At 39.7% G+C, this 26,921-nt stretch overlaps 2 protein-coding genes and 1 pseudogene across 2 annotated transcripts in view; all 3 read left to right on the top strand.

Annotated features, from left to right (window-relative positions):
* LOC140924505 (uncharacterized) overlaps positions 1-4,480 on the top strand; it is a 25,791-nt gene extending 21,311 nt beyond the window's left edge. Inside the window, exons 4-5 of the mRNA XM_073374526.1 lie at positions 68-253; positions 1,155-4,480. Coding sequence (XP_073230627.1) covers positions 68-253; positions 1,155-3,511 — 2,543 coding nt within the window. The 3' untranslated portion in view covers positions 3,512-4,480. The remainder of the gene's footprint in view (positions 1-67; positions 254-1,154) is intronic.
* A 7,091-nt stretch (positions 4,481-11,571) lies between these two features.
* Positions 11,572-15,550, top strand: LOC140924896 (tensin-4-like). Its single transcript, XM_073374885.1, is given in 6 exon segments — positions 11,572-11,596; positions 12,640-12,708; positions 12,922-13,090; positions 13,343-13,411; positions 13,511-13,549; positions 13,768-15,550. Coding segments are annotated over 6 exon segments (504 nt in total). The 3' UTR covers positions 13,901-15,550.
* A 6,146-nt stretch (positions 15,551-21,696) lies between these two features.
* LOC140924166 (NACHT, LRR and PYD domains-containing protein 3-like) lies at positions 21,697-26,415 on the top strand (annotated as a pseudogene).
* The last annotated feature ends 506 nt before the right edge of the window (positions 26,416-26,921 follow it).

Genomic DNA, 26,921 nt, shown 5'->3' with positions numbered 1-26,921 from the left:
TGAAGGCACTTTAGTGAAACAGGACGTTTCCCTAAACTCATGCAATGTTTGTTTTGTTGTTTAACAGGAGTATTTACAGCAGCATTTGATTGTCAAATTGAGTGGTTAATTGTGAAAGGAATAGCTGACTTTGCAGATGGTTTTCAGTTACATTTAGAGAGTTGGTCTTCCTGTGCCAGTTTGATGGCAGCATCTCTTGTTTCATACATTTTGAGTGATCCTTGTGTTTTCCACTCATGGCCTCATTATCAAGGTAATCATGCTCTCATAAAGTGCTGCCACATCTTGGCATTTGATTTATTGAATCCATTGTTGGGTTCCTTTCATATTACGGTCACAGATAAGCTACATGGTACATGCTCTGGGGTGCATACCATCCCAAATTCAGCTGTCCAATACTCACCACTTCTTCAAGTTGTTTAAGTTGAGATTAAATGCGATGCAACTCGTATGAGTTGTAGGAGTTGTTACAAAATTTCTACCACTTGTGTGATTCATTCAAGTAGCTTAGTGAATGTGATATGTTTCTGTAATAAATAACAAGAAGCATTAGAAGTGTGCATCTTATTAGGGATCAGTACATTTTGAGAGAATTTGCAATATTTAGAAGCTATCATGATAGTCTCGCATTATACCCTAAATCCTTTATTAAGCCCCCCTCCCCCTTTTCAGGAGAAGAGAGTTATTAAGCTCCCCTCCCCTCCCCTGATATATTATTCTTCGCTAATAAATGATAGACTGTATTAATCAATCATGACTGTAAAACTTCGTGTTGACTGATCTGGGATGGTTTCATACCAGCTGGAAGTTCGGATTTGATTCTGATCCTCGGCTGCATGACCTCCAACTTTCTTGTACTTGAGCTTTTCCACTTTGTATTCTAGTTCTTTAAGGAGAGCTGATACCATCGTGATTCTAAATTAATTGAGCCCCCCGCCCGTCTCAAATAAGCCCCCCATTTAATGAGCTTGTTATAAATAAGCCCCCCCCCGGGGGGGGGGGGGGGGCTTAATAGGGGATTTACGGTATGGTATTTTGACATTTGACATACATATCCTGGACAGTGGTGAAAATGATATTATCATTCTATTTGTCATCAATGTATCAATAAAATATCAATTTTCTTATCTAACCAATGAGGGTTTCTTTGGCAGGACCGCAACCGCATGAGTTAATCACCCACTATGATGAAAATCGCACTAAACCACCATCTACTGCTCCATTGAGCCTCCAACACCCGTCAGAACCGCAGCAACAAGAATATGATGACAATCCAACCATAAAGCAACCATCAACCGCTTCATCCAGCAACGCTTCACTTGATTCGTCATTCAACCGCACACAGACAAATGAAGAAACATTAGTAGCTCCTTCCATTAAACGAATGAAGAGACATGTCCGAGAAGTCACTGAACGACCTTACAAAGATCTTAAATCACCTTTTGATGATCCAGGCGAAGGAAGAGATCTAAAACTTGACGAAATCTTCACCAACTTGATTGTTTATAAGGGGAGAGCTAAGTATGACTTTTCTGGAGACAGAGGGGAACAACTTAAAGAGTACCACAAAGCCAATGAAAATTTGCGACCAACACGGCCAGGAGATATTTTCGATGGTGAAAAGCAAAAGATTCTTGTTGTCGGTCGTCCTGGAATTGGAAAAACCATGTTTAGCACAAAAATTCTCCGTGACTGGGCGTCCGATAATTTGTTGAACAAAACACAAAAATCACAAATAGATTTCGCTTTTCTCATTAAGCTGAGGATGTTTAACTCTACCGACAAAGAACTCAATCTTCGCGAGCTTCTGGATCACTCAGAGTATTCAACAGCTCTTTCCGAAGATGCCTGGAACTACATCTGTCACAACCCAGACCGAGTACTGATAATTTTTGATGGATTTGATGAATATTCTAGGAAGACTGAAATCAATAAAGATGACGTCCAGCACAGAAACAATAAAGAAGACAGGATGCCTATCCATTTCCTGCTACAGAAAATAGTATCCGGAAATTTTCTTACCCGTTCGACAGTCTTAATGACTACAAGACCCAATGCCGTGTCATGTATTAGAAGTCTTTACTTCGACAAAACAGTTGAAATTCTGGGATTTACAACTGAGCAAGTGGAAGATTATGTGGAAAAGTTCACAGAAGGCGATGGCCAAAAAGCAGAAACCATAAAACAGCACATCCTCAATAACTTAAACATTCTTGCCTTTTGCTACGTTCCCGTGAATTGTTTCATCATTTGTTCCTGCTTGTTTCAACTTCTTTGCAAATCCACTAGCCCTGGCCTACTTCCCACAACACTAACTAAAATATACTCCATCGCTGTCAAGTACTTTTACTTTCGTCACGGCCACTCTAAAGAAGTAAACAACGCTGAAAACAATTTTCTTGACCCATTTAAGAAACTGTCTTCCTCTGTGCAAGACGAGTTCACACGCCTTGGAGAAATTGCTTTTAATGGAATTAAGAAAGGAAAACTGATTTTTGAATCAGCTGAAGTCAACAACCTAGCGAGTAATGGCCTGTTTCACCGTTTACCTGACACTAAAGACAATCCTTTAGCAGAGAGAAGAGAACAATACTGTTTTATGCACCTGACGATACAGGAGTTCTTGGCGGCGAAGTATTTGGTGGACACGTACAGTTCCCAAGACGTGCAGAAGTTTGTTTCCGATCACATCCAAGATGGCGCGTGGAAGGTTGTGATGCAGTTTGTGGCTGGACTGCTGGCTGAAAAAGAAGGACAATCAACAGATATTTTCAGCGACCTTCTTCCCTCAGAAACTGTTACTAAAGAAGTTAAAATCAAGATGAATAAATATTTAGAGGAACGAACTGTAACACTGACTTGGCCAGCTCCTAAAGACAGGTTTTTAGTGGTGACGCTATTCAATTGCATGTATGAGAACAAAGCCTCTGATCGAGAAGTTCAAAGGAAACTGGCGAAAATTGGTTGTAATGCGCTTCGTTTTAGTTCGTGTAACCTGTCACCTCTCGACTGTTTAGCATTAGTGCATGCACTTAAATCTGTTGAAGGAATTTTGGATTTTGATGTAAGCTTCAACAACCTTCAGTCGCTAGGATGTATTGAGATTGCGAAGTTGTTACCTGGCAACCAACACAATCAGGGTTTTTGCGAACTAAAAAGATTAAACCTCGCGGGTAACAACATAACTGATGAAGGAGTTAAACATTTAGCTACAGCACTCACACACACTAACTGCAAACTAAACAGCTTAAACCTCAATATTAACCACATAACTGATGACGGAGTTAAACATTTAGCTACAGCACTCTCACACATTAATTATAACTGCAAACTAAAGAGCTTAAACCTCAATATTAACCACATAACGGATGTAGGGGTTAAACATTTATGTACAGCACTCACACGTACTAACTGCAAACTAAACAGATTATACCTCGCGTCTAATGAAACAACCCTACAAGGTGAAAATCGTTTAAACTCATTGAACATAGACTGTGAAGTAGATATCTAATCCTTGTATGCAATGTAAATGTTTCTCTGTTGAAGGAATTTTGGATTTTGATTTAAGCTTCAACAACCTTCAGTCGCTAGGATGTATTGAGATTGCGAAGTTGTTACCTGGCAACCAACACAATCAGGGTTTTTGCGAACTAAAAAGATTAATTCTCGCTTTTAATCAGATAACTGATTAACACCACACTAACTACAAACTAAACAACTTAGAGCTCAATTAATATTGCTTTTTCTAAACTTAAAGCTCAATAAGATAACTGATGGATGTATAAAACGCTTCACTGGCAGCACTGCACTCACACATACTAACTGCAAAAGAAACAAAGCTTAGACCTTAGAGCTAACAAAATAACCCAGCAAGGGAAAAATCTCTCAAAAGCAAGGAAAATAAACTATAAAATATTTATCTAAGCATGTGTAAATATACTTTTCTGAACAGCAATAATTTGAGCTACATTCTTTGACATTATATTTTCGATTTTTTAAGTTATTTTGAGTTCGGCAATCAGGTAGCTTCTAAGCAATCTCGAAGCTCTTAGTTTTCCGTTTATATATTGTTTTGTTTTGTTTTTTTGTTAATAATGGCGTGGGTTTTTGTGAGAAGAGAAAACTTGTTTGGTCATTACTACAGCTTTACATAGTAACAGGGTGTGATTTAAAAAAAAAAAGAACAATGTGTATTAATGACCCATAATGAAGACTAGAACAAATTGATGGACATTTATATATATTCAACTTAGATAACTAAACATACAGCTACATATGAAGACATTTTCCTATAGGAATGTAATTAGTATAATGTGATAATGCTCCACTGATTCACAGTAAGCGTCACCTTAGAATTATATTTTGCAGTTATTGCTATCTAAAAGTGACTGATACATCATGTTTAGCTTTACCGCAAGTATTCATCCTTGTACATAAGTTTAGTTTTTGATATGATTAAAGTTCTGTTAGACCAATATTACAGATGTCGGCCTGGCCTCCCTCCTTATTAAATCAATCTGTGCATCCAGCAAAATGCAGGGCAAACTCCTTTTGGGACAAAAAAGCAGAGATGGGTCTAGCAAGGGGATTGCGCGGGGAGGGGGGCGGAGGATATGCGTTCCCTTTTACCGCACGGATACTTTGTCTTCGGCTCAGATATATGAACCGTAACGGATTCAGACCAGCTTGAAGTGGTTTCGAGGTGGAGCGGTTGTTTCATGCCCAAAATGAAGTGTCTCAGCGCTTCGGGTTTGGTCACGGGAAGGGCCTCCCTACTTTTTTGAGGTTAAAAATATTTTTTTTCTGACCAAGTAATCCTGCCGTCAATAGTTTGAAAGCAGCGGCCTTACTGGCAGTCAGAAGGCTGATTTCACCAACTCACCTTCAGAAACTGTAAACTGCAGCAACCGCTTTTGTTATTGACCAAGAGACTATAAAGGGGACAGAGAGACCATCCCCCATATACACCCTATTCCATAGGTAATTCGTCTCGAGTTATTTTTAACACCACAGATCTCAAGGGGGATTAGACAACAGCCAATCACATAGCGCGAATGTGTTCCGCGTGGATGACCCACGCTGAGAGCCACGCGTCCTTCACGAAATGACGCAGAACAAAATGGGGGAAGACGCGGAGAGCGATTTTGCTATTCCTTTTGTCGACGAAAACGACTACAGCGAGATTTCTGCGAAAGCTGTGTCAGCAAAACCGTAATTAAAAAAGAATCGCCCTTCCTCTCTTGTATAGAGCTAACAGTAGAGCAGGGAAATCCTTAACGCACTGAATATTCTCTCAGGATCATTTATAATTTACAGTTTGAAGAGAGCAATTTCTGGTTTGATGTTTATTTTTTTCAGTCTTTATAGCGATTATTCCTACCCACTTACTTTGTCAATTGTAGGCGAACCTTCCTAAAGCTGAATTTCAGGGGACCATATTCAAGCTCAGAAAGAGAAATAAAATTTCGTCGTTGCTTATTTACGTCCTCCATAAAACACGAAATTAGGCATTTTTACGTCGAAGTCGTGCAAAAACGGGAAAGAAATGAACAAAAAAGTGTGTTGCACGTGCGAAGTTGTTGTTTTGCTAATTAAACCTATTGTTTTTTTGACGTTCTAGTTGTCGTCCGCGTCGTTGGATCTTAAACTCCCTAAATTGTACAAACGACCGGTTTCAATAGACCGGCGAAATTTCTCATTTTATTAAAGCACTGAGGTTACGACAACTTCGAGTTAAACTGATTTCACGGGTTGTCAAAGAGTCCAGCGATTGCTTTTTCCCAGGTGAGCGCCGACTCATTTCGCTTCAATATTCAGGAATGCTCTCGATCTTTTTACGCTTTCATTGCCTCTCGCCCGATATGTTTTGCACGGCGTTTGGTCATGCGAAACCTCCACGAAACATCCACGCCTCGCGCGAGGTAACTTTATCCCGATTCTAAAAATAACTCGAGACGAATTACCTATGGAATAGGGTGTATATGGGGGATGCCCTCTCTGTCCCCTTTATGGTCTCTTGTTATTGACTTAATGCATGCCAGCTAACTCAACTGCTAATATAAGAAGTAACAATTAAGCTGAAATCCAAGATCACCGGTGAAGCGAAACTAGCACCAGGGTACTGTTCAAAAAACCCATGTTTTTATCCTGGTGTCGGGGGGGGGGGGGGGGGGGTGGGGGCGCACTTGAGGGAAGTTTTGGTGCGGGTGTGCTGCTGAGTCCTTCAAACGCTGAGCCTGTTGAAGAAAAATGATCCTTTCTTTTCGCTTCCCTGTTTTCGTGACCCAGTCTCCTACTCAGTTGTTCCCTCTGTCGTAACGCAACGCTCTTCCTGTTTTGGGGGAGGGCGTAAACACGATAGAAGCTTCTTAAGGAGTAACCTCCCTCGCAGACGATCTTAGGACTTCCTCAAGTCGGCGTGGGAGGCCGCTACTTTAGTAGCTAAAGATCGTCCTTGAATCCTCTAGGAACTTACATCTGGGATGCCAATATCACCCAGAGAGAGTTTGGTCCTGATCGATGCAAATTTCGAAACTGGTAGCCTGAGAAAAAAAAAGGTGACATTTCCCGACGCCCCAACTGGCTTTCCCCCTCCCCCCCCCCCCCCCCCCCCTTCCTCCACCCCCTCCGACATGACATCCCGGGAGCGAGCCCAGAGATTCCTAGCCTGATTCTCAGACGTCCGAGGTCGTTCGCGGTCCCTTTCGCGGAGGGAAGCGAAAGGGACCGCGAACGACCTCGGACGTCTGAGAATCAGGCTAAGAGATTCCAGATCAGATTAGTGCTTTAGTTTTGGTTGAAAATTTGCTACATCCAAGTTTATTTTTTTTAACGACATTTTGACAATTCGTGTGGCTTGCTTTTGTACACGCTCGATCTTCGCCTTCAACGAGTACTGGTTTGGTGACCACACTTGAGTCACGTGCCTCACCTGGGACTTCACCAGAAACAGGTAGAGCATCCGCCTCACATTGACGTCCGTTATGAGAGGGCAGGCCCACTTCAGAGGTCCAAGGAGCTTGTTGGCCTTGGCGACGATAGTATCATGTGCGTGTCTAGCCTGCGTAGCAGGCGCTTGGAGGTATTTGGATGAAAGAAAGAACAGGCGCGCGAGAGGGAGACACGCGCGCCCCCGTCCTTTCTTGCGCCCACTAGCTCCAAGCGCCTGCTACGCAGGCTAGTGCGTGTCCCAAGAGAGGGAGCTGGGGGTGGTGACTCTGAGATCTTTGTCCTCAGTACCTTGTTTAAGGTGCACGCCATCAAGGTGTATGGCACAAGTTTCATTAATAAAACGCGCGTTTTATTTTGCCACAAAACTAAATAACAATAAGTCCGAGCAAAATCCAAAATACATTTGCCACATAGCTGAGCAGAATTAAAAAGAATTCAGAATTAAGAGCTAGTTCAAAAAGATATGTTTTGAGTAAGGATTTAAACTTTTGAACTGTTTTTGATTTCCTTAACGAGACGGGTAATGCATTCCACCATGTGGGAGCAGCAACAGAAAAAGATCAACATCTTCCCACGAGGGAAATCTAATAGTAATCCATCATTTGATCGCAGATGATAAGCAGATTGATTCCTTACTGAAATTAAATTCCTTATATAGGGACTATATACTGCATCACACCTTTTTGCTCTGACGGGGTCGTTTCATCGCCAACCATCAACCTTTATGCGCCCTGGTTAAAAGAGTTACAAAAACTTAGTGGTGTATAGTGAAAAAACATTTTAAATCGGGAAAATGTAAAGATAAAAACCGGTTTTATACAAAGAGAGTAAATGTAAATTTGAAACTTTCGTAAAGTGGAATAAAGAGTTTCTTCTTTATCTGTTTTTCCGTTTAGTTCTTGTTTACAAGGTTTTTAGTCGGCACGTGAGCACAGTGAAGCCTCAAAAAAAATTTTTCTTTTTGAATTTGAATTTGACGCCATGATCGCGTGAACCAATGACGTAAAAGTTAGGTTTGCAAGGGCGCATGGTATAGCTAATGGAAGGCGACAACGTGAAAGGAGAATTGTGGCTTCTTTTTAATCAAGGATGGAAAATGACTTAAATTTGCTGCGAAGTATTTTGGGCGCTGTTAAAAGAAGACTTCTCATGGAAGTGGGTAGAGGACTTGGGAGTGTAGGCTGATTGTAAGTCCGGTTCGCTCGAGGTAAGGAATCAGAAGCATGTTCATACGATTTATCGTTCTATTTGCGATAATAATATAAGCTTTTAGTTTAAACTGAAATGATTTGTGCCTGTATGTGTTGCGGTTTGTCGTATTCCATATGGCCAGCTAAAAGAAAAGGGTGGTAACTTTTGTTTGACTGCTAGTGAGGAAAAGGAGTGTTAAAACAAATGGCAACGTGAGGTAGCTGGCTGCATGTAAAACATCTGGATGAATTTATTGATAAATTCCTATAGAAATAGTAAAATTAAAACTATATTATAGAGTTTAAGATTGCCGATGAGGAATATTGATAAAAATATATACATGTTTATCTAAAAATGGTAATGTAAAGTTCAGATGAAATTTAACTTTTGGGACTAGGTAAATCAAAACATGGATAATTGAAAAAAAGATTAAGTGTCTTTATTCTGACATAAAGAGAAACGGAGCTGGTAAATGTATATTTTGAATTCAAAGTATATTGACATAATATTTACATTTAAGTAGTAGAGTTATTAAATAGGATTAGTTTTTTGTGTAACATTTTAGGGACCTGTCATTTATTAGAGGTGGCTGGAGGGCTGGTGCAAATGGGGGGAGGGGAGGGTCATTAAATTTTATGTAGCCAAAGAAGGGGAGGGTCACTTAAAATTTAAGCTGGGCTTTGCGAGGAGGGCCATATCTTTTTTGGCAAACATTTCTGTTCCCTTGGGAGTTCACAGATGGACACACGCGCTCAAGGGAAGAAAGCTCCATGTTTGGCTCACTCAGTATATGCCGCTCTGCATGGTATAGGTTTATGGGACCTTCAATCTTAAAACAAGTACTCAGTTCCACAATTTGTGGGCTATGGTAACTATCCATAGCGACCCCCTGATAGGTGATAGGAGCTATCACCAGCAATAAAAGAGTTAATTTTTTATTGAGGTTAAGTAAATAGTCCCTATAAAAGTTTGGCAAATCAAGCAGTTTGCTGCTCATTATGATGGCTCGAGTAGTGTCATGGTATGATATGTTGGTGTAAAGGGATGTGAAGTTAAAAGTTGTGAGACACAAGTCATACATGTTGGTAATATGTAGTTTGTTTAACAAAAGCAGTAAGTCATATGAGTTGTAAATTAAAGGGTATGGTATGTTTTGTTCTTTAAAAGGTTTTTCAGTTGCAAAATAAGTGTCAAGTGCGGTATTTTCTTCATTGTTTGCTTTTAGAAAGATTTTGTGAATTACTCAGGAGAATTTTGTATATTTACCTTGAGTCATATCGAAGGTGTTAAGTGCGTCACAATATCTTAAAGAAGATTGCTATCACATCCATTCAGTTCTAACACAAGCTTTTCTTCTTCAATGTTCCTCACTAGCAAAATATGTCTACGAACAACTAATACTTGTGAAAAGCTACTGAAGTCATTATCATCTTCGTATTAGAGGCTTGTGGAGGCAGCTTGATGCACTCTGTTATTGGATTAATGCTCTTAACATGAAGGTTCTGGTATGGTGTATATTTATTTTCTTAAGCTGCCACGAGTGGAACTTCCATGTGGAAAGGGTTGTAGTTTGAAGTATCTCAGCTATGTGTTTGATAGTGAATTCTTCATTGTAGATCACATGTCTGATTACTCAAATGGCAAATTTCTTGTGTTACAGGAATAAGACACAGCCACAGCCTGAAATTTTAGTGAAGAATTGTAAACACAACTGAAAAAAAAATTTAATTTTATTTTGCAAAAAAGACTTACAATAGATGGTACCCTGCGAAAGTATTGCTTGGTAGCTTGTGTTTAAATGGCCACACCACAAGTTTTCATCCACAGACTAAAAAGTTAGAATCATCTTGTACAGCATAATAAACAGTACCACAGGAAGGTACTGCTCAGTAGCTTTCATTTGAATGGTTACACCATAGGATTTCATCCACAGATTCAAAAGTTCGAACCACCTTGTACAGCATAATAAACAGTACCACAGGAAAGTACTGCTCAGTAGCGTTCATTTGAATGGTCACACCATAGGATTTCATCCACAGACTCAAAAGTTCGAACCACCTTGTACAGCATAATAAACAGTACCACAGGAAAGTACTGCTCAGTAGCTTTCATTTGAATGGTCACACCATAGGATTTCATCCACAGACTCAAAAGTTCGAACCACCTTGTACAGCACAATAAACAATACCACAGGAGGGTAATTAGCAGCACCACAGAAAAGTAGTTTTCATTTGAATTGTAACGTAATAGCATTTCTCCCACACACTGAAATTCCACTCACTGGAATCAAAGGTTACTACTGATTGTTATTCTGATAACGTTTTTCTCTGTATTCAGCAGCAGTGTTGGCTAGACGGACTCAGCATTTGGAGAGTCCATCATCAGCATGTCACCTTTCTCCACAACAGTAGCAGGACACCCGTCAAACCAGTTTCACCAGGCTTCGACCACTCTAGACAACCATGGCAAGGAAGCGGACAACTAATTGCATCAGTGATCAGGAACTGATCGTTTCTTAGAAAGTGTAGAAGTGCATGCGCAAGAGGCATGTGAAGATGAAGAAGTGGGATATGCAAGGCTAGAGGACATTTGCTCTGAGGGGTCTGGTCAGACCAGCACACAAAGAAGGTATGTAGTCACCCACCCCACCCTGCTGCCAAGTGTTGTGCAACAAATTTTAAATTAAATACCTTATAACACGCTGTCTGTTATTGAAAAGAGCTGAAATAAAGCTCAGTAACATTAAGTAACCTCAAAGAGTCTGACGGTCGTATAAAAATCTTAATCAGTATCATGGATTATTCCTTGGTGATCTCGTGAAAAAATTTCACTAGATTGAGTAGTGAAACGCAAATATCCAAATTGAGTGGGTTGGTACTAACCATATGTGGTGTTTACATTCTTAGCCCTGCTAGTGATACAAGAAATGAGATGCAGACCACCCTAGTGAGTACATGCGCGATGGATACTGTCAGAATAGAGGAGAGAAGGAGAGGAGAGAAGATAGTAGCTAAGGATTCATCGGTGAATGTGGAAGCTATTCAGGATATTCTAATGGAAATAGCTGATATGAGGTATCCTGTTTATCCTAGCTTATGTAGCATCAAATAATACTGAAATAGAATGATATGTGTGGAGAGAAGAACTGACTAAAAGTTGGGAGTTCCAGCCAGGAGTTGAACCCATGGGGCCATGAACCCTTAAAAATGTAGCATAAACCCTTAAGTCCCAATAGTGGTCAATATTGACCAATATTGACCACTACAGAAAATGCCATAACATACCATAATACTCTTTGTTGGTCACTCCAAAATTTTGCATAAGCATTGTTTTCATTATCTCTGGGGACTTAAATTGGCCCTAAGAGAAACTGAAATTAATACTTATGCAAAATTTTGGAGTGACCAACAAAGAGTATTATGGTATGTTATGGCATTTTCTGTAGTGGTCAATTGTAAGTGTTTATGTTAGCTTAGGGGAGGGGTAAGTGGGCAGTTTCCCAGGAACCTAAATCGATCCGGTAAGTTAACGGTAAGTAGGAGGATGTGTAGGGCATTTGGCTTGCTGTGATTCATTGGCCGAGTTTGCAACGATGTATAAAGAAAACATTGTGAACATACAAAAAAACAATATGTAATAGTTTCGGCACGATAATTTGTAGCATGTACCGTGGGTGCATAATTAACAATTATTCCTTGAGCCCGAATGGCCTCTGAGTCAATAGCACATGTGATGAGGCTGAAGACCGAATGGGCTATTGACTCAGACGTCATGAGGGCGAAAGGAATAACTGTTTTAGTAAAATCCAACTAGTTGGTCAAAAATATTGAGTCATTAAACAACTTTAGCTAGCAAAACGCGATTCAGCTGCCATCGGTTTGGTTTTCAAAGCTGACGCTTTTCGCTACTAGTGGGCTATAACACATAGCCTAGTAGTAGCTCAACCAATCAGAACGCAGCATTGATAATAGACCACTTGTTGGATTTTACCGTGGGTGCCTAATTCCTGATAGTTCATCTCCTGTCTCAGTAGTTTAACCCTTTCCAAGACTGACTGACTAAAGTCAACTTTCTCTTAACATTATCAGTACATAGTTTAGAGAAAATTTGGTGAGAATTAACAAAATGATCAGCTGATGTGAAAAGCTTTGATCTACAAACAAATTCTCTTAACCAATTCTTTAAGAAAATGTATGTAGATCAGTCTGGAGAATTTGTATTTGAATATTGGGGCTTCCACACAGGGTATTTCATCCTAGGTATTTCTAGAAAGGCCCTCTGGAGCCAGGGTATGTAGCATGTAAAGTGACCATTTCCTGAGGCTATTGGGGACCAACAGATCGTGCTGACAGATCGTATTGTATAAATCAGCCAGCTAATGGGTGACCATGAGAGCACTGCAAACGCTCCTTTGGTCATCCCATATTTTCTCTCTGCTGTCCACTTGTTAGTGTATTTACATGTTTTGAGTTTGTTGATATTTCTTTTTATTTCCAGATCTCTCAGGAGAAGATAAAACCCAGTCTGCTGACACTGAGGACGGTCAGTCGTGGCCAAAGGATGCAGGTATCTGCCGTGTTGTAGTGTGAAACATTTTCATTTTAACGACATCTCTGACTCTGTAGCAGTCTCTGATCACTGATGTATACTAGGTAATGTACTGCACCATCCTTGCTGAGGTTTCTCCGAATTACCTCACTTATGTCCAAGATTGCACTCTTTATCAAACATTAATTTGCTAGCAATTTCAGCGCACTGATTTTTTTTTTCGACTTTCAGTTGGTTCGCTAATGTATCTGAGGCAGTGTGATGTTGAGACGCTGACAAGAGCAAACACTATACAACGCACCGTTTAGCGCTTGTCAACAGAGGATGCTGCTAAGAAATTCACCACTGTAAGCTTCAAGGTTTCACCTCAGGGAATGACGGTGACGGACAATGAACGAAAGTAAGATTGGCTACCACTTCCTCGCAATACCATCTCCTCAAACTTTATAGCAGTGTTAGATTTGTGTTGTTCCATGAAATACCTCTTTTATTGACTACATACCATAGTATTACATGTGTTTGGTTCCTCATAATACCATCTCCTCAAACTGCGTACCATAATACACTTTGTGTCATAATAACTATATGCTGTATTCATCACACATATCTTATTTTTCCTACAACATAACCCTTCCTGTATTTTTCTCAACAGAGTGTTCTTTAGACAGCATTTCCACATGAAGTATATTCTTTACTGCGGCATAGACCCTAGCGACAAGAGGTACAATCCACTCTTTTTCTGAGAGGAAGTTCTTTGTAATGAGATTAAAGTTTCTTTAAGGGTTATCTTGAAATCTAACTTGTTTGTTTTTTCTTGTAGATGGGACTTGAAAACACCAACCTACTGCGGGAAATCAAAGTAAGCTGGTTCTACTGCAGTTCTAAATTCCCGCAGTCTTAACATTACAATTCCCAAGATTATTTTATCCTCTAGAATTAACAAACACAAACATCACCGCAATCCCTTACCTCTACCTTAATCTTACGTCCCCACGTGCCTGTTTTGCATTTTACTATTCAATCCTCAATCACGCTCCTCCAAATTGTAATCGTCCTGTTTTATTTTCATATTGCTAGATCATTTGGTCTCGTTTTACGAAAAACAGGAGGAGTACACAATGAATGCCATCTATTTGGAGAAATTTCCAAGGACTGGCCATCCAGTATCTTTGTTAATATACTAAACAGATCCATGACGTCATCAACGTAACGCAACGTCACGTCTCACAACAAATGTTCGGTATGGTAACGACATCTTCATAATAGCAGTACGTAAAGGTCGCGTTATCGTTATCAACTGATATATACATCTGTGAGCTCAGGTTGATGCCTCTGCGGTAATGAAGTAACAGAAAGGATTAGGCATAAAGCTACAGCAGTAAACAGATTTCCACTGGAAGGATTTCCTACATATGAAAATTGAGCTTTTCAAAGGGATAAATTCTAACTTTCTCCAGGTCAGGAATAGAAAACTGCAATGAACAGCCTGTTCATGTTGAATAATGTCAAAGAAAAAGCTCCGTGGTTGAGGGTCGCGTTTGGGAAGCTGTGAATATTCAAGGGCAAGTTGTGTATACATCGACCTACATCTAACACGTGTATGAATAGAGAATTTTCGAGAGGAATTTGATAAAATTTTATATGTAAACATATATGGCGCAATATTTGCCACAAGTAATCTCCTATTAGGAGAAACAATTTAGTCGTAAGATTGTCAAAGTAGAAATACTATAACAGACTACAGATATATATATTTTATGCTTTGGTTTTGAAATTGCATGATCGGTACTTGCGAAAAAAGATTTGCTCTCGTGACCAGGTCTCCCTTATCAAGAAGGATCATAAGGACGGTAGAAGCACCTTAAGGAGTAGCCTCCCTTGTTGAAGGTTTCCACTTCATCACGTCGGCATAGGAGGCTACTTTACGAGCTGAAGAGCATCCTTGAGGATGGTACCTCTGGGATGACAATTTCATTTTGGGTCGTTATAAGTTTCTGGGAAACTGCCCACCTGCCTCTCCCCTAAGCCAACATTAACACTTACTTCTCGTTTAGGTTAAAATGTTGGCATAGGGGAGGGGTAGGTGCGCAGTTACCCAGAAACTTATAATCCAGGGCCGAGTTGTTCAAAGCTGGGTTAAGATAACCCAGGGTTAGTGCGAGATTTGAATTCAGATTTGAAAGCTTAAAAACCATTTCAGTTTTAATTCCTTTTGTCTACAAGTTGATGATTGGAAGCTCTAAAAATAGCACAAAAAATTATCCGAGAAAACGCTTTCAAACTCAATAAAAAGAAACCCGGGGTAAATTTAACCCCAGGTTAAGCGCTAATCGGCTTTCGAACAACTGGGCCCAGAATTTTAGAGATAACTTTACATTGATACTAAAAAGGGTTTGGTTCTGATTGAACCCAACCACAAAAACTGGTAGCCTGACACAACGGCCGACATTTCCAGACGCTACCATTGGTTTCCCCGGGAGACGAAGTCTGAAGAAGGAGCTCAGAAATTCCATACTGATGACGTGTCACTATCCAGATCTGGACAGTGACACGTCATCACTATGGAACTGATTTCTGTAGTCGATCCTCAGAAGTCATTTCGCAGGAAACCAGTGGTAGCATCGGGAAATATCGACTGTTTTCTCACTCCCCAAAACTTGGGGAGAGAGAGAAAAAGTAATTTTAGCCATGAAAATTATAGTGGCTGGTCTAAAAAGTAGAGAAATACATGAGGAAAATGTAATTACTTCTTTGCAACCAGTTATCACTATTACACAAAGAAAAGACATCGTATTGTATTTTTATAAACATATTTTTGAGAAGAGAAAATTAATATTAAACGAATTAATATTTTTCAGTATTTTTTACATGCACTTTAAAGGGCTCGTTTTAATCTTCCCCTTATCTCGTACTCAGATCTTCCACGGCCAGAGTGGGATCTGGGTACAAGATTAAAACTGACTCCACCGAGTTTTACGGGGTTGGACTTGACTGACTCTTGCTCACAATAAAACCTTAAGCTTTTGAAGAAAACGAATATGTTTTCCCTTCCATGTGTACACGTGCGTATAACTGGGAAAGTACAAACTTCAGCCTCATACCCCGAGGCTTCTCGGCCACATTCCGTATCAGAGCACGCATCTTTTCATCTTTTCAGCTATTGTCGATTGTCTTAACCTATAAAGTGAACTGGCTTTTTCATTTTTTCTCAGCCTGTCCTGGCCTCATCTTCATCGGGGAACATTGAAAACGAAACAGATAGAGATAGAGACAAGAAGTTCTTTGGCCTGACACGCACCCAAAAATAGCAACAGTTAATATACATACCAAATTTGCACTGTCAGAGTCAACCAAGGTTGACCAAATTTCTTCACTTGCTTTCGCCCGTTTTTGATATCGTAATTACCACATGGTGGGGGAATGTGTCGGATTGTGGGAGAAAAAGGCAGGTTTAAACCTCGTTCGTGCAAGGATGGAACGTTTAATCTCGACACTCAGCTGGAGACGAAAGGATTCACGCCTAAGGCGATATTTAAATTGGCCTCAGATATTTCAAGAATAGTACGTACAGCTCTCAACACAGTTGTGGCTGTCAGGAGAGCCTGTTCGCGGCCGAGTGCAGCAGAAAATCTTATGCTTCATATTGAATGATTGCTCAGAAACAGAAATTTACGCGCATTTCTAACAATAATACCGAATATTCGAGATACGAAAACTTTGACCTGACGCGAATTTTCAACAAACAGTGTTTTTGTGATTCAAATATACCAAACAGCCATGGTTGACTACATCTGAATTAGTTTCCTCGTTCTATAATTTCTAATAGAAAACAAAAGTTAAATGCAAGCATCATTCGTTCGTTAAGCAAGAAATCGAGAGACAGTCGACATGCAACAAATAATAGATTTGGTCTCTCGTAAAACACTCCACTGATTCAGCAAATTTCTGTTGGATTGTGCTCGGAATTATCCTATCAGCAATCTTTCTAGACATTAAAAACAGCGAATCGAGATTTGACTTTCGTTGTGGCTCAAATGGCGACAAGCTCTACAAAATTGGGAAATACATGAGGAAAATGTAATTAATTCCGCCATTGCAACCAGTTATCACTATTACACGAAGAAAAGACATCAGATATTGTATTTTTATTAACATGTTTTTTAGAAGAGAAAATATTAAACGAATTAATATTTTTCAGTATTTTTTACATGCACTTTAAAGGGCCCGTTTTAATCTTCTCGTACCCAGGTCTTCCACGCCCAGTGTGGTATCTTGGTACAAGATTAATAATAACATAATTTATATAGCGCTAACTCCACTAATTGACCAAAGCGCTTTACAATTCATAACATTAAAATAATTAAAAAGATACCACTGGTAATAAATTATAAATAAATTAAAAACCTATTTGCAGTCTTATGTATAAAAATATCACAATAAATCCTATTCGAAATTATCAAAAAGTTAAACATTATATGCTTTTTTAAAAAGATCAGTCTTTAAGTGTCTCTTGAATAAATTAATTGTATCTAAACTTCTAAGATCTAATTGCAGCTCGTTCCAGAGTTTAGGTGCAGCAACGGAGAAGGCCCTGTCTCCGTATGTTTTAAGTCTTGACTTCGGAACTGCCAGAAGTTTTTGATCAGTAGAGCGTAGCGTACGTGAACATGTACGATAACTAAGTAATTCCGTGATATATAATGGTGCCATACCATTTAGCGCCTTATAAACTAACAATAAAACTTTAAAAAGAATCCGAAAGTAAAGAGGTAACCAATGCAGTTGAATCAATACAGGGGTGATATGATCAAATTTCTTGAGTTTTACGGGGTTGGACTTGACTGACTCTTGCTCACAGTAAAACTTTAAGCTCTTGAAGAAAACGAACCTGTTTTTACTTTCATTTGTACACAAGCGTACTGGGAAAGTACAAACTTCAACCTCATCCCCCGAGGCTTCTCGGCCACATTCCGTCTCAGAGCTAAGGCACGCATCTTTTCATCTTTTCAGTTATTGTCGATTGTCTTAACCTATAAACTAAACTCACTTTTTCATTTTTCTCAGCCTGTCCTGGCCTAATCTTCATAATGGAACAATGAAAAAAAAGAGAATGAGAGTGACAGGAAGTTCTTTGGCCTGACACGCACGCAAGACCACGCAAAAATAGCAACAGTTAAGGTAACTCGACCCAGTTTTTTTGGGGGGGTACCATCCTACTTTGAAGCTCTCTGGTATCCCCACCTTTACTTTTATCGTAAGTCTAACACATAGAATGGATAACATATAGATCAATCTACAATATAACATAAAATTTTGGGCGATCGGAGTAAAGGTCACGTGGTTATAATGCCACGCCCCTTTGAGGTCTGAGTCGAAAATCTGCTGTCGCCGGCATTTTTTTGTGAATATATATTTTGAGATATAATAATTTTGGTACAGTGAGACAGGCCATCGCGTGATACATAGAGGTTTAACTCACAATTTTTAATCAATTCTCATGCTTCTTGTGCCTTTGAAAAAATATCAAGAAGTGCTACACACTAAATCTACTTACTATTTAAAAAATATCATTTTTTTCATAGGTTTAATGCAAGCCAATAATTAAACCAACTCGTGACGGGAATATCTCGGTGAGCATTCGGAAGTCAGCCAAGCGTGGTCATTGCACGCGTGCTGAACAAGAATGCTGTATAATGACAGACTAGAAACAATAGACAACTCCCAAAGCACAAACTCAGCCAAAACGCTAAAAATCTTCAATGTTTACTCAAGTTTGGGCTTAAAGAAGATAATGTCACAGTTTTTCAATGACCATGAAATTCAGAGTCCGGGTAGTTAGTTAATCAATTGTGGCCCTGAAAAAATTTGAAGGAAAAAAAACTACGAATTTTTAAGAAAATGCTTTTTTCGTGAGAAGGACTCTTAAACGCTGACAAACGTCAACAAATAGCGAAAACTATAATTTCTATATGTTTGCTTTGCTCGAAATCGCGCGCATTTACAAGGCCCTAAAGCGTTTTGCTGACTTGCAAGGACCCATCTGTTATAACGATGCCCAAAATAAAGAGATGAATCTCATAGTTTATTAGATATAATCCGTGTTAAGTTTGCTTATCATTTTCGCATAAATTATGACCTAAATTTGGAAACCGCTGAATTTCTCGAATTGGGTCTTTGCGATTTTGGTGAAACTCTGTTCAGCGTAAGGCACTAATGCGCACTATGCGTAGCCGAGAGATTTTCACGAAAAAATCCCGGCAACAGCAGATTTTCGACTCAGACCTCAAAGGGGCGTGGCATTATAACCACGTGACATTTACTCCGATCGCCCAAAATTTTATGTTATATTGTAGATTGATCTATATGTTATCCATTCTATGTGTTAGACTTACGATAAAAGTAAAGGTGGGGATACCAGAGAGCTTCAAAGTAGGATGGTATCCCCCCCCAAAAAACTGGGTCGAGTCACCTTAATATACATACCAAATATTGCACTGTCAGAAGTAGTCAAGGTTGACCAAATTTCTTCACTGAAAGGATGGAACGTGGTTTAATCTCGGCTCTCCGTTGGAAACGAAAGGATTCTCGCCTACGGCGATGTATAAATTTTCCCAAATATTCATGATACGTATAGCTGCGCATTTCTAACAATAATACCGAATATTCGAGATGCGAAAACTTCGACCTGACGCGAATGTTCAACAAACAGTGTTTTTGTGATTCAAATATACCAAGGAGCAACGGTTGACTACATCTAAATCATTTTGCTCGAGAATACAAAAGTTAAATGCAAGCATTTGTTGTTCGTTAAGCAAGGAATCGAGAGACAGTCGACATGCAAGAAATAATAGATTTGGTCTCTCGTAAAACACTCCATTGGTTCAGTTATGTGGCAAATTTGCGGGGTTGGACTCGACAGACCCTTGCTCAGCTCTTGAAGAAAACGAATATGTTTTTATTTTCATGTGTACACATGCGTAACTGGGAAAGTACAAACTTCAACCTCATCCCCCCGAGGCTTCTCGGCCACATTCCGTCTCAGAGCTAAGGCACGCATCTTTTCATCTTTTCAGCAATTGTCGATTGTCTTAACCTATAAAGCGTTTTCACATGACGTCACGGCGGCCATATTGGTGTTCCAAAACAATGAAAGGCGGCCATGTTGGTGTACCCAGAAAATCCTGTGGGATTTGAGCTCTTTTCTCATGTAAATGCTTTCTTTTGTTCCAAAAAAATAGCATAGATGCTGGCCACGTGAGTGAAAATGCTCTATAAAGTGAACTGGCTTTTTTCATTTTTCTCAGCCTGTCCTGGCCTAATCTTCATCGGGGAACAATAAAAAAAGAAAGAGACAAAGAGATAGGAAGTTCTTTGGCCTGACACGCACGCAAAAATAGCAACGGTGAAAAAACATACGAAAATTGCACTGTCAGAGTCCGCCAACGTTGACCAAATTTCTTCACTTGCTTTCTCCCGTTTTTGATATCGCAATTTTCACACGGTAGGGGAATGTGTCGAATTTTGGGAGAAAAATGCATGTTTTAACCTGGTTCGAGCAAGGATGGAACGTTTAATCTCGGCTCTCCGTTGGAAACTAAAGGATCCACGCCCACGGCGATTTTTAAATTTGCCACAAATATTTCGAGAATGGTTCGTATAGCTCGCAACACAGGTGTGGCTGTTAGGAGAACCTGAGCAGCAGAAAATTCTGTACCTCATGTTGAATGATTGCTCACAAACAGAAAGGCTCTGACCAGTTTAGGCACATTTCTAACAATAATACCGAATATTCGAGATCAAAAACTTTGACCTGACGCGAATGTTCAACAAACAGAGTTTTTGTGATGCAAATATACCAAGCAGCCACGGTTGACTACATCTGAATCATTTTCCTCGAGAATACAAAAGCAAAATGCAAGCATTTTTTGTTCGTTGAGCAAGAAATCGAGAGACAGTGGATGTGCAAGAAATAATAGATTTGATCTCTCGTAAAACACTCCACTGGTTCAGTTATGTGGCAAATGTATGTTGGATTTTGCTCGGAATTATCCTATCAGCAATCCTTCTAAACACTGAAAACAGCAAATCGAGATTTGAATTTGACTCTCGTTGTGGCTCAAATGGCGACAAAGTCTAAAAAGTAGGAAAATACATGAGGAAAATGTAATTAATTCTTTGCAACCAGTTATCACTATTACACAAAGAAAAGACATCAGACATTGTAGTTTTATAAAGATGTTTTTGAGAAAAAAATATTTAACGAATTAATATTTTTCAGTATTTTTTACATGCACTTTAAAGGGCCCGTTTCTGTCTTCCCCTTATCTCGTACCCAGATCTTCCACGGTCAGAGTGGGATCTGGGTACAAGATTAAAACTGACCCCACCGAGTTTTACGGGGTTGGATTCGACTGACTCTTCCTCACCATAAAACTTAAGGGTTTGAAGAAAACGAAAATGTTTTTACTTTCATGTGTACACGTGCGTAACTGGGAAAGTACAAACTTCAACCTCATCTCCCGAGGCTTCTCGGCCGCTTTCCGTATCAGAGGCACGCATCTTTTCAGCTATTGTCGATTACCTTCACCTATAAACTGAACTCACTTTTTCATTTTTCTCAGCTTGTCCTGGCCTAATCTTCATCGGGGAACAATGAAAACGAAACAGGGAGAGAGAGAGACAGGACGTTCTTTGGCCTGACACGCACGCAAAAATAGCAACAGTTAATATACAACTGTGAAAGGTTTGAACCCAGGAGTCATTTCAAAAGGTTGAGTTTGATCGTCCGGATGAACGTAGTCCTGAATAGGACTGTTGTTGTTGACAGTGACTGACGTTTCGACAACCTGTGCGGTAGTCATCTTCAGAGTCAAAAAATACAAAAAAAGTTCGTACCAAAATAGTTGCACTGCCAGAGTCAGCCAAGTTTGACCAAATTTCTTCACTCGCTTTCCCTCGTTTTTGATTTCGCAATTGTCACACAGGGGAGTGCATAACCTCGTTCGAGCAAGGATGGAACGTTTAATCTCGGCTCTCTGTTGGAAACTAAAGGATTCACGCCCACGGCGATTTTAAAATTTGCCACAAATATTTCAAGAATGGTTCGTATAGTTCGCAACACAGGTGTGGCTGTCACGAGAACCTGTTCGCGGACAAGTGCAGCAGAAAATTCTGTACCTCATGTCGAATGATTGCTCACAGACAGAAAGGCTATGACCAGTTTATGCGCATTTCTAACAATAGTACCGAATATTTGAGATACGAAAACTTTGACCTGACGCGAATGTTCAGCAAACAGTGTTTTTGTGATTCAAATATACCAAGCAGCCACGGTTGACTACATCTGAATCATTTTCCTCGTTCCATTATTTCTAATAGAATACAAAAGCTAAATGCAAGCGTTTGTAGCTCATAAGCGAGAAATCGTGAGGCATACAACATGGAAGGTCTCAAAGATTTGCTTGCTCCTAAAACCCTCCACTGGTTCAGTTTTGTGGCAAATGTATTTTGGGTTTTGCTCGGAATTATCCTATCAGCACTCTTTCTAGACATTGAAAACAGCGAACCGAGATTTGACTTTCGTTGTGGCTCAAATGGCGACAAGGAACTCATTCGTGGAAAGTGTTACGAACAGTACGATAAACAATACAACAAATTCCCTGTTTATGGATTCGTGATTATTAACTTTCTTGTTACTGCAAGTGTTTGTGGAATATACTCACAAGCGGTAAAATCGAAAGTTGAGGAACTTGAAAACAACCGGCCTAGAAACGAGAATCTGATAGAACGGCAAACTCCCCGTAAAAAGCTATTCAAAGCATACTGTTTGCAACTTTTTGTCAGATTTGCTCTCGGGATTTCTTTTGTCCTTCTGCAGACCAAATTACTTTATCCTCCCAGCTTTCCCTCGAACTTCAAATGTAACTTAACGAGCGACGAGAAGTTTTCAGACATCACGGCCAGTGGGTCTCGCAACGAAACACAAACGCAAACGTCATACGAATGTCATAATCAACGAGCAGCTAAGAAGACCTTCTGGGCTGATGCCGTGATCGTTGTAACTGGAACTTTTGCATCTCTTGTGTTTATCGAGTCTCTGTTCATGTTGTTATGGTGTACAAGAAAAGTAAGCAGCTTCGATGCCTTTACGGAGGACCAGATATTTCATAAATATTATCTGAGTTCGAATACGTCAAATTCAGATTCTACGCCTTCTACAGGAATCGACCTGGGTCCTTTATCTAACAACGACGACGATCACACCAATCCTTCATCTACCGTTCAACCCTGCAATGAATCCCCGCCAGAACCGCATATTGACAATCGAACCGAACTGCCGCCATCAAACACGTCAACCACGGCGTCCAGCAACGCTTCTCATGGCTCATCAATCAACCCCACTCCAACAGACGAACAAACATCCATCTCAACCTTCATCGAAAATATGAAGGAATATGTCAAAAGAAAAACGGAACGATCTGATGATAAAGATCCTTTTGATCCTAATCCAGGTGAAGGCTCTCAAAGAGATCAAACACTTGACCAAATCTACACCAATTTGGTTATTCACAAGGGAAGAGTTAATATGCATAACTTGATTGCTGGAGATAGAGAGAAACGACTAGAAGAGTACCCCACACCCACGAAAAACTCGCGACCAACACAACCAGGAGATATTTTTGATGCTCAAAAACAGAAGATACTTGTTGTTGGTCGTCCTGGAATTGGAAAAACTATGTTTAGCACGAAGATTCTCCGCAACTGGGCTTCCGATAACTTGTTCAGTGATGCACAGAAATCACCAGTGGATTTGAAAGTCGCTTTCCTCATCAAGCTAAGGAGATTTAACTCCAAGCAAGACCAAAAACTCAGTCTTCGTGAGCTTCTGAGTAACTCAGAGTATTCCAAAGAAGATCTAACCGAAGAGGTCTGGAACTACATTCGTCAAAACCCAAACAAAGTACTTGTGATTTTTGATGGATTTGACGAATATTCTGGTAAGACTAAAATCGATAACGAAAGCAATTTGTACAAAGACAATGAACAGGAGAGCATGCCTATTCATTTCCTCTTCAAGAAAATAGCATCCGGAGACATTCTTCCCGGTGCCACAGTCTTAACTACCACAAGGCCCAATGCTGTGTCATTTATGAGAAGTCTTCGCTTTGACAAAACAGTTGAAATTCTGGGATTTACAACTGAGCAAGTGGATGAGTATGTGCAGAAGTTCACCAAAGGCGATGACCAGAAAGCAAACACCATAAAGCAGCACATCAGCAGTAACCTTAATCTCTTATCCTTTTGCTACGTTCCCGTGAATTGTTTCATCATTTGTTCCTGCTTGTTTCAAGTTCTTTGCAAATCCGCTAGCCCTGGCCGGCTACTTCCTACAACACTAACCAAAATATACTCCATCGCTGTCAAGTACTTTTACTTTCGTCACGGCCACTCTAAAGAAGTGAACAACGCGGAAAACAATTTTCTTGACCCATTTAAGAAACTGTCTTCCTCTGTGCAACTCGAGTTCACTGGCCTTGGAAAAATTGCTTTTGATGGAATTAACGAAGGAAAACTGATTTTTGAATCAGCTGAAGTCAACAACCTAGCGAGTAATGGCCTGTTTCACCGTTTACCTGAAACTAGAGACGATCCTTTAGCAGAGAGAAGAGAACAATACTGTTTTATGCACCTGACGATACAGGAGTTCTTAGCAGCGAAGTATTTGGTGGATACGTACAGCTCCGAAGACCTGCAGAAGTTTGTTTCCGATCACATCCGGGATGGCGCGTGGAAGGTTGTGATGCAGTTTGTGGCTGGACTGCTGGCTGAAAAAGAAGAACAATCAACAGATATTTTCAGCGACCTTCTTCCCTCAAAAACTTTTACTGATGAAGTTGACATCAAGATGAATGAAGATTCAAAGGAACGAACTAAAACACTGACCAGTTGGCCAGCTGACCATGAAGACAGGTTATTAGTGGTGACGCTATTCAATTGCATGTATGAGAACAAAGCCTCTGATCGAGAAGTTCAAAAGAAACTGGCGGAAATTGGTTGTAATGCGCTTGATTTTTATAATTGTAACCTGTCACCTCTCGACTGTTTAGCATTAGTGCATGCACTTAAATCTGTTGAAGGAAGTTTGAATTTTGAATTAAGTTTCAACAACGTTCAGTCGCTAGGATGTATTGAGATTGCGAAGTTGTTACCTGGCAACCAACACAATCAGGGTTTTTGCGAACTAAAAAGATTAGACCTCCAGTATAACAAGATAACTGATGAAGGAGTTGAACATTTAGCTACAGCACTCACACACACAAACTGCACACTAAACAGCTTAAACCTCGGGGATAACAACATAACTGATGATGGAGTAAAACATTTAGCAAACAGCTTAAACCTCGCGGGTAACAACATAACTGATGAAGGGGTTAAACATTTAGCTACAGCACTCACACACACACACACTGCACACTAAACAGCTTAAACCTCGGGGATAACAACATAACTGATGAAGGAGTAAAACATTTAGCTACAGCACTCACACACACTAACTGCAAACTAAAAAGCTTAAACCTCTATAATAACAACATAACTGATAAAGGTAAAAATCTCCTAACCTCAAGGAACATAAACTGTAAAGTAGAATTCGAAGCCATGTCTGCAATGTAAATGTTTCTCTGTTGAAGGAATTTTGTATTTTGATTTAAGCTTCAACAACCTTCAGTCGCTAGGATATATTGAGATTGCGAAGTTGTTACCTGGCAACGAACACAATCAGGGTTTTTGCGAACTAAAAAGATTAAACCTCGCTTTTAATCAGATAACTGATTAACACCACACTAACTACAAACTAAACAACTTAATCATTATTGCTTTTTCTAAACTTAAAGCTCAATAAGATAACTGATGGATGTATAAAACGCTTCACTGACAGCACTGCACTCACACATACTAACTGCAAAAGAAACAAAGCTTAGACCTTAGAGCTAACAAAATAACCCAGCAAGGGAAAAATCTCTCAAAAGCAAGGAAAATAAACTATAAAGTATTTACCTGAGCATGTGTAAGTATATTTTTCTGAACAGCAATAATTTGAGCTACATTCTTTGACATTATATTTTCGATTTTTTTAAAAAGGAGTTAAATTTTTTTGAGTTCGGCAATCAGGTAACTTCTAAGCAATCTCGAAGTACGTAGGTTTTCATTTATATATTGTTTTATTCTGTTTTGCTTTGTTGTTTCATAATAATAGTGTGGGTTTTTGTGAGAAGAGAAAATTTGTTTGGTCATTACTATAGCTTTACATAGCAACAGGATGTGATTTGAACAAACCAAAGGAACTAAAAGCTAAAAAGGTTTAGAATAGATTACAGTTTACTAACTCCTAAAAAATCTCCACTTATCGTGAAGCCTAGCGTTAGTAACAATTTGTATTAATGACCCATAATGAAGACTGAAACAAATTAATGGACATTTACATTTAACTTAGATAACTAAACATACAGCTAGATATGAAGAAATTCTCCTATAGGAATGTAATTAGTATAATGATTGTGATAATGCTCCACTGATTCACAGTAAGCGTCACCTTAGAACAATTATTATATTTTGCAGTTATTGCTATCTTAAAGTGAGTGATACATCATGTTTAGCTTTCCTGCAAGTATTCATCCTTGTATATAAGTTTAGTTTTTGATATGATTAAAGTGCTGTTTGACCAATGTTATCAGTGTCGGCCTGGCCTCCCTCCTTAGTAAATCAATCTGTTAATCCAGCAAAATGCAGGGCAAACTGCTTTTGGGACAGAAAAAGCAGAGATGGATCTAGCAAAGGGATGGTGCGGGGAGAGGGAGGGGGGGGGGGTATACATTCCCATTTAGCGCACAGATACTTTATCTTGGGCTCAGATGTCAAACTTTGTATGTAAACCGTAACGGATTCAGACCCGCTTAACAGGGGCGGATCCAGGATTTTTCTCAGGAGGGGGTGCACTCGTCTCTTGCTCTACTTCAACACCAATAAACCAAATTTTTTTTTTTGCAGAATACCAGTTGTATTAGAAAACCGCAGGTCATCTCAGGGGGGGAGGGGGTGGGGTTCGCACCCCCTGCACCCTCCCCCTAGATCCGCCCCTGCTTAAGGTGGTTTTGAGGTGGAGCGGTTGTTTCATGCCCAAAATGACTTTAAGTGTCTCAGCACTTCGATTTTGGTCATGGGAAGGGCCTCCC

Source organism: Porites lutea, chromosome 14 (assembly GCF_958299795.1).
Source record: "Porites lutea chromosome 14, jaPorLute2.1, whole genome shotgun sequence".
Classification (NCBI taxonomy): domain Eukaryota; kingdom Metazoa; phylum Cnidaria; class Anthozoa; order Scleractinia; family Poritidae; genus Porites; species Porites lutea.
This window is presented reverse-complemented; position numbering and strand designations above follow the sequence as displayed.